Raw genomic sequence first — 14,477 nt, 5'->3', positions numbered from 1 at the left:
CGGCAAAGGTCAGTTCTCTCCCAGGCCTGCTCCCTGCAGCTCTCATGGCCATGGACACACATGGGCTCTTCCTGCTGCTCTGTGCTGCTGGGATGGACCTGGAGAAATTATTTGGTCTACTTGGGCAGGACTGCTCTGATTTTTTTTTTTTTTAATTGAGACAGGATCTTGCTCTGTTACCCAGGCTGGAGTGTAATGGTGTGATCATGGCTCATTGTAGCCTCGACCTCCCAGGCTCAAGCCATCCTCCCACCTCAGCCTCCCAAGCAGCTGGGACTATAGGTCCAGCTACAGGTCCACCATGCCTGGCTAATTTGTGTATTTTTTGTAGAGATGGGGTTTTGTCATGGAACCCAGGCTGGTCTTGAACTACCAGGCTCAAGCAATTCTCTGGCCTCAGCCTCCCAAAGTGCTGCACCTGCCGGAGTTCTTTATAAATAGTATGTTTTCTAATAATTTCTGACAAATCAAATGCTCACAAGGTAGCCCTTCTCATGACTATCTAAAAGGCATCGTTGGAAAACACTCCCTTCAGGGGAGGTTGCAGTGAGCCAAGATCGCACCACCGCACTCTAGCCTGGGCAACAGAGCAAGACTCCGCCTCAAAAAAACAAAACAAAAAAGCAAACACTCCCTTTTCATCACACTGTGATGATTCACCTGAATCATCACACTGCGTAGTGCAGGGGCCTGGGCTCCCTTCCTACAGGTGCAGTGGCTACTACATTCCCCAGGCCCCAGAAACTAAGTCAATCTTCCCCAAAGCTTTACACTCTCTCATGTGGCCCCGTGGCCCTCAGACACACAGAGACACACACACACTCATACCCCAACACGGCCATAGCTGGGGGCACACATTTCCCCCAGGATGTTCCAGTGAGTAGCTGGAGGACAGGGATGTCAAAAGAGCCCAGGTGACAGCATTTTCCTCACCGGCCCTGCTGGGCAGAGGCAAGGATAAGAGATGGCTCTGAAGATGTTCCTACACTGCATTGTCCCCTCCCCTGATGGCCACTTCGCCAAGTGTGGCAGAAAGGAAGCATTTTTCTCTGATGATGGCTACCTAGCTGCTTCCTCTCTGGCTCAGGCTTAGTAAGAGGGAGCGAGAGATGTCACAGAGAAAAGGGGTCACTTTCTGGCAGCCTTCCCAGGGCTCCCACCATCGAAGTTACCATAGAGGATACAACCTCAGCGGGCTGAGGTCACTGCTGGCACATCTCCGACCCACTCATTAGCTGTGTCTATTGTCCCAAGGCAGGACAGGGCCCCCAGGGAGCTAGGGAGGGTGGAGGAAAGAAGAAAAGCCTCTGAGGGAAGGTGCAGAAGAGCCAGGCAGTGAGCTGTCAGGGGGCTAGTACAGGTGGAACGAAGGGGCAAGTGTTCCATGGGGAAAACCTTCTACGGCTCAGGTCCAAGGAGATTCAGATTATTTCATCCCCTGGGGCTGAGGTTGGGGAGAGAATAGAAGAGTGATGTTTTCAAAAGAAAACCAAGAAGTAGGGCTTACCAACAGAGTGGCACCAGGCTGGGAAGACATATGACTGGGCTAAGATGTCATTTCCTGCCACAATAGGAGCTACAGGTTTGGAAGCAATCCTGGCCAGTGCTCAGTGGAGACCATCAGCCTGGCGACCAAGGAGAAGGGGCAGCAGAGACCCTCTGTTAGCTAAGGGGGGATCCTGAGTGGGCTAGAGCTGGAAGCACAAGGTCCCTCCTAGACAGCAGCATCAACCTCACAGGTTTGTCACCTAATGCGCACTGGAAGGCACCCTGGCCACAACCAAGGGTTTTCCAGGAGGGTTTCAGGGAGCACCATGCATGAGATGGAGAACACTGAGGAGAGATGACATGTGTCATTCATCTTTCTGTCCCAGAACCTGCCACGGAACAGGGCACCTATCAAGAGCCCACCAAACATCTGCAGACCTAAGCTGGGTCAAAGAAGAGGACAGCACTTCCTAGACATTCCAAGGTGGAAGGTTTAGTCCAAAAATGTCCACATGGCATGTTGACTACCCCGGCCAAATCACAGATTGTCAGACAGATGGGCAGCAATCCTAAGAGACTGCAGATACAGGTGGATGAGAGGGATTATCTTCACTGGGTGAGAGATGAACAGAGCAGTTTGGGGAAACAGTGCCCAGGTTTGGAGAGGACGAGAGGGAAGACAGCAGTGGGCCGGACGCCAGGTCCACGTCAAAAACATGGAACCCGAGTTTTGTTGCTTGGCACCTGCTCATTGTGCAGAAGGTTCTTACGCATTTAAAGCTGAGAACAGCTGATGTTATCAGCACATCTCATTTCCCAAAAAGTGCAATCTGCCTCCACTGCCATGTCACGTGGAAGCCGGAGCCCAGGAAACATTTGATTGAGACCATGAGCTCATGCTGCCTGAGTGTAGATCTTCTCTAAGTGGGAAGTAGGAAGCAGGGTGATTGCAAAGATACCTCTCACCCACTCAGTAGAGGGGCAGCACAGGCCAGCACAGATGCCCACTGAACAAGACAGACTGCCTGGCACCAGGCCCACCTGCCTTGGGTCCTAGGGTGCCAGATTGGGGGAGGTGGACGGGGAGCTGCTTCTCCAATGAGCTTGCAGCTGATTCGCCTGATGCCCTCCCTGCGTTTCCTCTTCGTCATGGGAGAGACTTATGTAAACTTCAAGCAGGAAGTCAGGGAGGCCCCAGTGTGGCAAGGATGGCTCTCACCCTGGTCCCCAGGCTTAGGATCACCTCTCTGCCTCACATCTTCACAGGGGTGTTCAGACTTTGTGGGGAGGCACTGGGGTGGTGGTGATTGTGAGGACTGAGGGAGAGAGGGAAGGATGATGGCAGCTCACCATCCACAGATCTGACCACAAAACATACACAAACTGAAGGAAGCAGCTGTGCAACAGAAATAGAATCAACATAGGATGGGGGTGCGGATGAATAAGCAAAGGCGAGGAGGAAATCAAATCGGGCAAGGTGGCATCCCCTTCATAAGCCAACCCTCAGATTCCTGGCCCGGTCCTCAGTTCTCCCTCCACTGCCTGGCATGTAAGGAGGCTCTGGTGAGCGCTTGCTCGTAGCCTTTGCTCTGCCAGGGTGAATCCTGTTCCCATTTCCCATCTATGTAATTCAGGCTCAGAGGAGGGCCTGGAAAGGAACCCTGGGGTCCCCTGCCTCGTTTCTCCAGCCTGGGGACTGGCCTCCTGTGATGAAGAGCCCTTTGATGGCCCTCAAACCCATGACATGAGGACTAGAGAGGAGTAACTTGATTAGCAGGTCCTAAGCCCAGAGCTGCCCAGCACCTCAGTCCACTGTAGATCTACCTCCCACACCCCGAGAGTGGAGACTGTTCTTAATGCTAAAGACTTGGAAACGCTGGGTTTCTGAAGGGTGAGGAGATAATCAGCCCACAGTGCCTGCTGAGACTCCAGGAACTGGAGCACCTGGCCCTATCCATGGACGTGCTTGCTTGTTCTCACTGAGCAGAGCCCGTGGTGGCTGGCAGAGCCGGTGCCAGGCCCCCATGCAGCATGCAAAGCCGGCATGCACACCGCGCTCACCCTTTCAGGAGACGGCAGCCCCACAAGGAGCCAGCTGTCCCTGCTCCTGCTGCAGCACGCCTTCTAGAGCCACAGCTGGGGACACTGCTCTGAGCTGTCAAGTCCAGGCAAGGGCTCAGGTGGTTAACGGGAAGTAATCTACTCAGTGTCAGAATCAAACTGCAGCTCCAGAGAGCAGGTCAGGGCCCGTGTGTGTGGGACCCCTGCTGAGCCATTCTCTTTCTCAGCAGGGGGCAAATAGTTTGGGAAGGGGGGAAAGCGGGCTTGCTCTCCTCTGGTCCCATCCTCCACACACATCCCGCTTGACAATCTGGCTTCCCAGCCACTGAAAGGGTGAGTCTGGAGCATGCTTTCAGCCTCAGCCTCTCCCTCCTTGTCCACCCTGGCTGGGCTCCGCCTGCATTGCCCCATGCCATGCCCATTACCTCCGATGCTGGTACGGTACCTGCGGTTGGAGTAGCTTCAGAACACAGCGCCCAAGATGGCCAGACAGAGGGAGAAAGGATGGAAAAGGGAAGAGAAAACAGAGCACAAGTGAAACCACAGGACAAGCAAGCAGAGAAGGTTCCAGCCCAAACCTTATGCAGACGGCATGGCCAGGTGCTGGCTGCTGGCCTGAGGATGCCAACTGGTATTCAGGGTTCACGGTCAACTCCACCTGAGTCAGGCATGTTCCTACAGAAACCTTTCCACCTGGGCCTTGGAGACCTTTCTAACACGCTGTTTCTACCTCGACTCAAGGACTGGACATCTAAGAGGTGGCTGCAGAGACAGTCCACTCAGAGGATTATGTTCCCAGTTCTGTCCTCAATAGCATATCCTGCTCTGGCTAGGTTGGCATGACCTTTGAGCAGGCTGGGTGACCCTCCATGATGCCAGCGGTTGAGGGGATAAGGAGTAGGTGGTGTGGGAGGAAATCAACTCCAGTCAAAAGGATGGTTTCTGTCTTCAGGGGAAGATGCTGAATAGTGGGATGGATACGAGAGAGGGAGCGTGTTCAGCTGCACCCACTCCACACCATCGCAACCTTGGAAGGCAGGAACTTTGAAGGACGGAGCCTGGAGCCCCTCTCCTGGTATTCCGTCCCTCCAATTCTTCCCTTCCAGTTGGACTTTATGAAGTTAGAAACCCAAGTTTGGACTGAGAGCCCTAAGTGAAATTCTTGAATTTTCTGCAAAGCCCTAAGTTAAGAACAAAGTCTCTTTGTCCTCTTGTCCCCCGGGGCTGCAGAACATTCTCTGTGGTGGTTACTGGGGCTGGACAATGGGGCTTTGTTTATCTGATGTTCTGTATTGGGGTGCACATAGGGAGGGAAGAAGGGGCTCTCTATCTATCTACTTGCAGAATTGAGTAATCAAGAAAGTGCATCACAGCCTGGCCTGGCCTTTGGTAACAGACACACATCAGTCACTAACCTAAGTCCTCTTGCCCTAATAAATTTCCCGAGTGCCCAGGGGCTTGGGAGAGTGCAGAAGAGCACAGTGGCAGGGAGAGCTGGTTGTGTGACTCACTCCTGGTTTCTGAGCCCGGAGAGGGATGCAGAGAGGGCTGTCAGCCTTTCTCTGCTTCTGCCTGGCCCCTCTTCTCCCGCCTCAGCGCTGGTGTGCTGGCTAGAGTGGTGGGGCTGGGGAAGGATGTGGGCAACTTGTGAAGCTGCCTGGGAGCCCGGGGTGACGCAGCAGGCCTGGTAGCCCCAGAGAAGGCAGCACTGATGCTCTCCTGGAATGCAGGTGGGGGTGGCACTCAGGAGACCCCTGTCTGGGCCTGGGCCAGGCGGCAGGACCTGACCCTTCTGTGGAAAGCACTAGACACAATGACTTCTCAGATTCCAGGGTGCCCACTCACATCACCTCTTCTCTGGAGTTTTCCCATGAAGACTGAATCCCCCACTCTGCCCAGGCACTGTGCCCCCTCATTTAGACATGCAATTAGATATTCTTATAGATGGCTCCCCCTCTAGATGGTGTGAGCTTCTTATTACCTTTATATATCCCTTGTGTGTGGCAGTGTCTGGCACCTCACATTGTGGGCGCTCAAGAAATGGCTGTTGAATTGACCGTTGTATCTCTGGAGACACACAGGGGTCCCCAGCCTTTCCTAGGGGTGAGCCAGCATTGAGGTTTTTGCAGCCTTGCCTCCTCCAGAGGTCCCAGGCTGCACATTCCGCCTGACGCCAGCGTATGTGCGGGTGAGCCTGGAGCCCCCTCTAGTGGAGTCCTCAGGCAGGTGCAGCTCCGGTGGGGGATGAAATGCTGCCAGATGACGCCTGGACCCAGGAGATGAAGAACTCATTTGCTCTTTGTGAAGCTGGCTTGGCAAACGGCTGTTTCCTAACTCCTCCTCCTCTCTGCAGCCTGACAACGCATCCGATTCAGGCTGCAAGGAGGGACCACATTCTCTGGTCTACTCACGATGCCAGTAAGCAGCGTCATCATGATGGTTTCCCTTACCTCCTTGAACCCATGTGCCTTCGAAGAAAGAAGGTTGTCCCCAGAGCCCTCATGGGGCACTCACAATCATATTCCTGCCTCCCTCAAGAGGTGAACACTCACTGTTCTTTGGAGTTCATTATGCTTTCTCTCATTTCTCAACTCATGCTCTCTTCCTTATTCCTCTACAAGAAGGAAAGATGATAGATGTCAAGTGACTCAGCAAGTCAGGGCAAGTGGGGACCCAGGTGTGATCACAGAGGTCCAAGGACAGCTGGGCTCCAGATCCAACACCAGCACCTACCTCTCACACATTAAGATGGGTTCTCACCTACCAAGGGCTTGAGGACTTGCAAGCCCCATTTCCTCTCCATCCCAGGCAGCCAGCTACAGACCTCAGTGTGTTTCTCTAGGCCTCTGAACTAGCCAGGACCTTTTACCCCAGGGGCTGCCGCCATGCACCTACCTTCATTCGGGGGTGCTGGTGACTCCTCCGTGACGGCTTCCCCAGAGCCCACCTGCGTCCTGGCGCTGAGGGTAAAGCGGTAGCGTGATACGGGGTCCGTTCTTTGCACTGTGAACTTGGTCTGATTGGGAGAGAAGTTTTCCACTATCTGCTTTCCTACTTTGGTCCCGTTAACTGGGGAAACAGAGGTAAGTGGAATTAAACTTTAGCAACGTTTATTGATGGGTTATATAATCTGCAAGCTGGAGGGAGAACACCTTCCTGACTTTGCTGGAAAGGGAAATGATAGCACCTGCCTGGTGATCTTAAAGGCTTGGTTCAAAGGCAGAGCGCTGGGCGAGAACTCCCTCTGGGCTCTTTGATGACACCCAGGGTTAATCCTTCTTCACTGATCCTGTTGTCTCTAGCTCACTGAAGAGTTATGTGGCTGATTCAGAAAGATTCCGTTTATATTCTTAAGCCCTTTCAACAAGGACAAAACTCTTCACTTTCTTTCTTCCTTTCAAACAGAACTAGGGCAACGCCACTAGGCCTTTTGATTTTTAATGTCTCCTTTGTAAAATGCCTATTCAATGGACCTCAAAGGGTGAAAGGGTCTGGTCCAGAGATCAATGCCGAACAGCATACAAGCACACAGTTGGCTATTAAAATTGCTAACAACACATCATTTGGCTCTTTGAGTTTCCCAACGAGGTATGTTACCTACTTTTGAAGGCCTAACGTGTTTCAAATGTAATGGTACTCCTGTCCCTGCATGGTGATGCTGAGCTCTTGAGGTGGGGTCTTTCCAACCCAGGCTCCCAATTCGGGTCACCCCACAGTCACCAGGCAGCTCTACATGCAACTGCCTTATCATAAATGACACCTTGTCAAGGGGTGTCCTGACTGTCTGTGGACTCCTGTGAGTATACTGTCTACCCCATCAGGTGGAAGCTCCAGAGGCTGAGGAACTCTCTCTCCTAGACTCTGTACGTGTTGGAGACTACGAAAGATCCCTAAAGGCCATGGCTGTCTCCCTCATTAGACTGGAGTTCCCTTTGTCTCATCAGTGAGACTAGAAGCTCCCTGCAGGCAGAACTATGCAAGGAGAGCAGGGATTGAGTCCCACCTGCCTCCCCTAATCCTATTGGGAACTGTTTCGTTGGTCCCTCCATCCCTCCACAATGCCATCTGCACCCACAGGCTATCTACCTTGAGTACTTAGGAAAAGTGGTGAGAATGGGGTTTCTGGTTCCTAGATTATCTAAGAGAAAGGGAAGGGCAGAACGTACAGGCCACGTATTTGAGAGTGTATCCAGTCATGATCCCATTTGGATGCTCTGGATGATCCCATTCCAGGTTGATTGTCTCCAGGTTAGGCTGCCGGACTCGGAAACGCCTGGGGGCACTGGGTACTTGGGGAAGGAGGAGAGAGCAGGGGAGATGAGGGGGAGGGGGCAGGGAGGATGAGGAAAACACAAAAAAAACAAAGCACAAGTATGAAGGCATTGACCTCTGGACAACCCCCATGCTGGACACTGCTAAACTGAAGCCAGGGAGAACCATGAGACGACTGGAGCCCATTGCCCCATCCAGGATGCCATTTCCTCCAGGTCTGAAGACAAACATAGCTCAGACTCTGCTTTTTAAGAGAGGAAGAGGTAAATCAGGTTTTCTTCTAGCAACTACCGTGGATTAAGCACACATTAGGCTCTGATTCTGCAAAGACACCTCTAAATTGGGCAGAACCATTCCTTGGTAGACAACCACTTACAGCTGTTTTGTACAGAGGCTGCAGTTCCCTATCCTCAGACAAGGATTCTCATCACTGGGTCCAGGCAGCAGGCCCAGGCTTCTGAGCTGAGAATGTTGGGTTCAGGGTTAAGGAGACAGAAACCCAGGGTGGAACATCCAGAAGAGGTGGGAGGGCGGGAGTGTTAGGGAGAGGCCAATGATGAAAACCAAACCAAGGCAAGGGAAAGACAAGGATAAAGAGAACAAGAGGGAAGAACAGAGGACAGGAGGAAGAGAAGAGGAAAAATGGGGAAAATAAAAATTAAAGGAGGAGGGAGGAGAAATGGAGGAGGACGAAACAGATGCAAAGCAGATAAAAGAAGACTGGCAAGAACAGGGAAATGAACCAGGAACTTTGCAGTCATCTCTTAATTCATGAACTTGAATTTATGTGAAACAAAAAACAGGGGTTTTGACTCCAGGGCCTTGTGAAACCATGGGCCTGCAGAAGGCGGGGCTACACTTGGGTATCCCTCTGCAGAGCCACCGCACACACACACTATCTCAGTGACAGCTTCTTGAGAACATGTGGGGAGAACCGTGAAGGCCTTGGGTGCTGGCAAACAAATCAGATGGCTCCTGGCAGTCAGGATGGACGGCTGCCGGCTGCCTTCTGCCTCGGAAGGTGGTGGGGCGGCCCAGGCGCCCGCCGTGCCCTTGGGGATCAGTCTGCATAGTCCATCTGGAATTATGTCAGCAGACCTCACAGGTCTTCTCTTGAGATACAACCTCCTGGCAGGGCAGGTCACCTTGGTGATGGTGCTCTGGGAATGGCTGTAGAGGCTCAGCTTGCAGGTCATCTGCCCCTGGAGGCCTCGAAGAAGTCGCCTTGTGCCATCCATGCCGAGCCACGCTGGAGTTTCTCCAGGCCCGAGGTGTGTGCCACCCTTCTCCTGCCCCACCCTGAAGAGCTGCAGGCCAGACCTACCTCCTTCCGGGGTGGTGAACTCCTTGGTCTCACTGCGAGGCCCATCACCTCTCCCATTGACCACAACCATCTCCAGCTTGTAGTTACTGTAGGGGAAGAGGCGGGACACCACGCCACGGAGGCGGTCACCAGGGAAGCTGGCTTGCTGTCTCTTCTGAGACACCCACAGGTTCTTCAGCAAGCTGCTCTCCCTCCAGTAGTAGGCCTTCGGGACAGAGGCAGGCTGGTGAGGGGTCAGGCAGGCAGGGCCAGGTTAGTTGTTAGTGGTGGTGGTAGTGACCGGTCTTTCCTTTGCTTGCTACAGCCTCCAAGTCCCAAATGACCTCATCAGTCCTATCCAGGCTGAGGAAGCAGCCTTTTAATCCCCACTCATCAGCCACTCATGAACATGAATTTATATTAAACAAGAAATAAGGGTTTTGGTTCCAATTATTTTCTGATCCATGCCACGTCTTTGGGGAAAGAGCAAGTTGGCCAAACTTACATCTGAGCTGCTCCATCATGAGACTGATTTCCAAGGTGGGTACCAGGTTGCTCAGGGAGTCCGTGCCAGAACCAAAAATAGTGAGCCAAGGGTCCAGGCATGGAAAGCTCCACTCTGTGCTCAAAGACCACATCACCTTGAATTGGATTAGTATGGTTTAGATTGACGGCAGGCAGCAGTTGAAAGGTAACAAGTTACCCCCGGAAGTCTGAACATGAGAAAGGTTGATTTAATCCTTTGAAGTAAAATGATTTCTTTTCATATTGTTGAAAGACCTTTAGGGATGAGACAGTCACATGTCCAAGTCAGTGGGATGCCAGGCTGCATGGTAGCAGAGCTTGGATGGGAAGGGACAGCTATGGAAGATGGTAGTGTTGGAGGGGACAGTGGAATGAGTTTGGGCAACATGAGGTCTTTAATTAGCAGTGGGTAAGAAGCCATAGGTCAGGTGGCCACGCCAGTGTCTCCCAGGCTGCCCGTGGCAAGGTAGGAAGGAGTCCAGACTTAGAGGGGGACCCATGGGGAGCTTTAGCCAGAAAAATCTCTAAGCAAGTAGGTTAAGGGTACAAGTCAACTGTGGGGAAGAGCTCATTCAAGTGTACACATCACATTGCCTTCTTTCCCCTACTGGCCAAATTCATTTCCCAGGAAGAGACTAGCCTCTCTTGCTCTGCCTCCAACTGTCCATCAGCCAACTCTTGATGGCCTCTGAGGCCACAGAAACTGCATTAATCACAGTTACTGCCTCCCTCCCTCACTTTCCAGCCAACTTTTAATTAGTGCTACTCAGAAGGGAGCGCCGTGTATACCCTGGGTGCTCTCTCTCTTCTTCCCATCTGAGCTCACCCTTTTGAAGAGGATGGACGATTGAGCAGAAACTGCTCTCAGGCAGGGAGAAGCCAAGGGCCTTGAAATTCCATATACTGGGTTATCTGGAGTTGGCTGCGACAACAGGGAGGGCATTTGCACGCTTTCAGTGGCTTTGCCTGTTAGTTGTGGCTTAGGAGATAAGGAGCCCAGTAGGGGCCATTGGGATAGGGGAGGGGTGTAGCTCAGCGGTGCCTCAACACTGCTCTGAAGATACATTTTTGCCCACTCATGCATGTATTCCAAACGCAATGTGCTACGCAACACCAACCCCAACCCACCGCCTTTCACGTGATTTTCTGCTGAGCAGAATCTCTCAGCATATCTGCTGGACACATCTGTGTGTGTGTGTGTGTATATATATATTATACATATATAATATATATAATATGCAACTTTTAAAATTTAAATTTAGTGGGTTTTAATTTTAAATCCAGATGTGTGTGTATATAAAATATATCATGTATATAATTTTTTTTCTAGGTATATTTTTGAACATCTAACTCTAGACATTATCTTTTTAAGTCAACCTTGGATTCAATAAATATCCCTAGGATTTCTTTCCAATATCTTATGCCCCACATTTGCTACCCCTGGCCCTGGTTAGTGAGCTGGGTGGTTAGGTGAGTCCAGAGCTGGCTTCCTCACTCGGTACTCTCTGAGCTGGCCCTGGACCGTGTCGGGGTAGACGCGGTTCCACTGAAGGCTGATGGCTGTGCTGTTCATGACTCGGACTTTAACTTCAGTGGGCGCAGCCCTGGGATCTGCAATGTGTCGGGACAGAGAGTTGGTTATACAGGCAGGACTCTAGGGTTGCTTCTGACTTTTTCTCTGCTGGCCTGGACCTGCACTCCACTCAACACTGAGCATTCCATGAGGGCAGGGGCCATGTCTCCTCCATCAGACAGTACTTGAAAAGGTGGTGGGGAAGGCTCAGGACAAAAGGGTGGCAGTCCAGGTGGAAGCGACTCTGCCTACATGTTTAGAGGGCAGTCATTTGCCCCCTCCTGTGCTGGGTAGTTTCCATCTGCCCCTTCATTTCATCCTCCACCCTTCTTCACCCTGCTCCGTGTCCTGGGAGGTTGCCCTCGCTGGACCTTATCAGTGGGGCTCCCATGTTCTCAGGCTGCCAGATGGGTTTAACCAATAGCAGGTGCCAACAGGAGGGCCCCAGGGCAGGAGGAGAGGAAGGGTGGGTACCAATTCCCCTGGGTTCCTCTTTCCTGGGCTACAGGTTGACAGCCTTGTACTCTTCTACCTAAGGCCATGGCTCCTGAGGGTGGTCCTTGCAAGGCTGTGGACTCATCTATCCCCGTCCATGGAGGCTCAGAGTGGTATAATGGCTTCCTACTGCTGCCAGCCTTTAAGGTGGATCACATATCTTGCCATTTTCCCTCTAACTCTGTCCACACGTGATAAATAGTACCTTCTGAGAGTGCATCTGTTTCCTGGCAGGAAACATTACCCACAGGTTGAAGATGCCCTAATCTAGTTCAGGAAGTGATTCTGACCCTGCGACTCCCTGGAAAGGGAAGCCCTCTCCCTCCCCTATAACTGATTCTTGTCCCTGTTTTCTCCACTCTGCTGCAAAAGCAGCTCTGCCTCGTCCCCTCTAATCCATCAGAGCATGGGCCGCAGGGTAGGAGCATGCAATGGAAACTGTGGGCTGGTCCATGGAATCCATGACCAGATGCCACCCTTTCTGCACTTACCATCCAGTAGTACCACTGGGCTCCTGTCTGAAGTGCCCGCCACCATGGAGGTGAGGAGTGGGATGGACAGAGGACCTGCTGACCCTCTTTGCTCATCTCCCTTATGAGTCCAATCCATAATCACCTCTGGGAAAGTGGGGCCCAGGGCCCACCCCTGCCTTCTTCCATCTCACTGTTAGGAACGCCACGGGCCCTACTCTTGACGGCTCCTTCTAAATTCCCCCCACCCAAGACTGTCCCTCCTCCCTTCCTTCTGCCCACTCCATCCACCTACATGATCTCTTCTTCCATCAGACCCAGACCCAACAGGGCGCAAAGGCCCTCAGCCAGGAGGGGACTCCCTGACATCCCTGCTTTGTTTAGCAGCCTACGGGACTGATGTGCTGGGGACAGCGAGGCCACCATTGTCTGGGAAGCCAGGCATATATGTCCCTGTATATGACCAGAATCTTGTTGTTTTACCAGAGGCCAGCCCCCAAAGACCTTCTCTTTCTGTGCTCAGTTCCCAGGGCTGGGAGCCGCAGCGGGAGCACCAGCAGGGGCTGGTTGGGGCGCTCCTGTCTGGTGCTGAGGAGGCCTCCCAATCCCTCAAGCCTTCCCTGGGGGAACCTCTGGCCTGCCGCCCTGCTTCCTGTGGAGGTGTCTAATCATACCTCTTTAGGATGGGTAGTCTTGACGTTTTTCTTGGTACTAGCATGGCTCAGCAGTAAGGCACACTGCCAGGGGATTGGAAGACCTGAGCTCTGTTCTCAAGACAGATGTTGACGACTATGGAACACTGCTGAGGGTTTTCCATTTTCTGGGCCTCAGTTTTCACATCTGTGAAATGACAGCTCTGGACTGGGTGATGACATTCAGTAATTCCAACTATGTTCGGATGATGATATTTCCACGCCTGACATGACTGGGTGCCTGTCTGCTCTAGGTCACTACAGGACATTTCTCCTTCCCGAGAACTGGCTGTCTTCCCATACCCACCCCAGGTTTCTTGGCCTGTCAGCATGGCCTTGTGCGACCTAGCCACAAGGGTCCTGGCAGGGGGATGGGGAGGAGACTACTCACAATCTTCTCCGGAGTAACCGATGACAGATTCTGGCTCCGGACCCTTCCCGAAGTCATTTTCAGCCTGGACTCGGATCTCATAAGGTACGTAGACCGGGGTCTGCCCCACCACGTAGCGAGAGCCCCACACTGTGACGTTGTTCCAGGCCTCTCGAGTCTCTCTCCGCCTCCACTTGACAATGTAGCGTAGGTTGGGGCCAAAGGCCGAGGTGGCATTCATGGGCTGGGCAGAGGGACAGACAGGCTGGGGAGGCTGCCGGAGAGGGGCCCAGATCCACCCACAGCTTGTCCTCTCTTGCTGTGCCAGGCATCCCTTCCAGATATGCCCAACACTGGCCCGCCCCCTTGCAGGGTAGGGGAGACCACATCCCCCACCCCAGTGAGTCCCCCAAAAGGCGAAGGTCCTGTGAACCCAGCAGCATGCAGATTTTCTGTGACAAAGGCTTCGCCTGAGACCCAGTTACTCTGACTCTGAGAGCCACCCACATTTGCAGGTGCAAAGGTTTTATTTTCAACAAAACACCTTCCTGTGACAGGAGCAACAATAAATCAAAATATAGACAATAAGGTAAACTTCTCCAAAGTCAGAGGAAATGAGTTGTGATTAACCACAGCATGGCTCCTGCTAATGAACTCAAAATTCCAGAATGGATTTTAGTTCTACCAAATTTGTGTGTGTCTGTCCTGTCCTTCCCAAGAGGTCAGAGTTCTTTAAGCATGAGTGTGATTCTGCTCTTTATTTTCTAAGGGCCTGTCCCAGGAGTCAGTCCCTTGGGAGCCTGCTATACAGAGCCATAGACCAGGGTCCTGCATCTGGGCTCAGTCCAGCTGCTGTTGCCCTGTTTGGCCAAGGCTGCTGTGGGAGCAGCCTTCAGAAAGACAGGGAAGGTCATGATCCCAAACACTGCATCTCCCTGTTTCCATTACTTGTGGCAGAAGTTCAGAAATGTTAATATTTCAGTGGCTGTGTTTGCATTCTCAGACTGGGAAGTGGTTTGGGAAAAAAGTCGTTTTGAGACCACGTACTCCAACTTCGGTTTGGAAAATGTAGTCAGTGAGCCGGCATAAAGATGGGATTTTATAAGACCTGAGGGAGTCTTTGGAATGACCCACTCCATTCTCTGACCAAAAGAAAGCCTGTACTGGACACATCTCAGATGTTGGTCTCTCCTCAGCTCCCACAAATCTCCAGTGAAAGGGCCCTAGA

The 14,477-nt window shown here is 52.3% G+C and overlaps 1 protein-coding gene across 25 annotated transcripts in view; it reads right to left on the bottom strand.

The window, feature by feature from the left end:
• The window catches only part of NFASC (neurofascin), a 200,828-nt gene that overhangs the window by 27,199 nt on the left and 159,152 nt on the right, over positions 1-14,477 (bottom strand). For 12 of the 25 annotated variants that reach the window (XM_078004025.1, XM_078003901.1, XM_078003945.1 and 9 more), the window contains 3 exons: positions 13,271-13,493; positions 7,716-7,838; positions 6,445-6,618 (listed from right to left, as the gene is read on the bottom strand). In XM_078004025.1, the coding sequence (XP_077860151.1) occupies positions 6,445-6,618; positions 7,716-7,838; positions 13,271-13,493 (520 nt within the window). Of the gene's footprint in view, positions 1-3,994; positions 4,010-6,444; positions 6,619-7,715; positions 7,839-9,145; positions 9,351-11,144; positions 11,261-13,270; positions 13,494-14,477 lie in introns of all 25 variants that reach the window. The other 13 variants (XM_078004018.1, XM_015119416.3, XM_078003936.1 and 10 more) reach the window with 4 other exon arrangements.

Source organism: Macaca mulatta, chromosome 1 (genome assembly GCF_049350105.2).
Source record: "Macaca mulatta isolate MMU2019108-1 chromosome 1, T2T-MMU8v2.0, whole genome shotgun sequence".
NCBI lineage: Eukaryota > Metazoa > Chordata > Mammalia > Primates > Cercopithecidae > Macaca > Macaca mulatta.
Note: the sequence above shows the minus strand (reverse complement) of the source record. Positions and strands in the feature narration are given on the sequence as shown.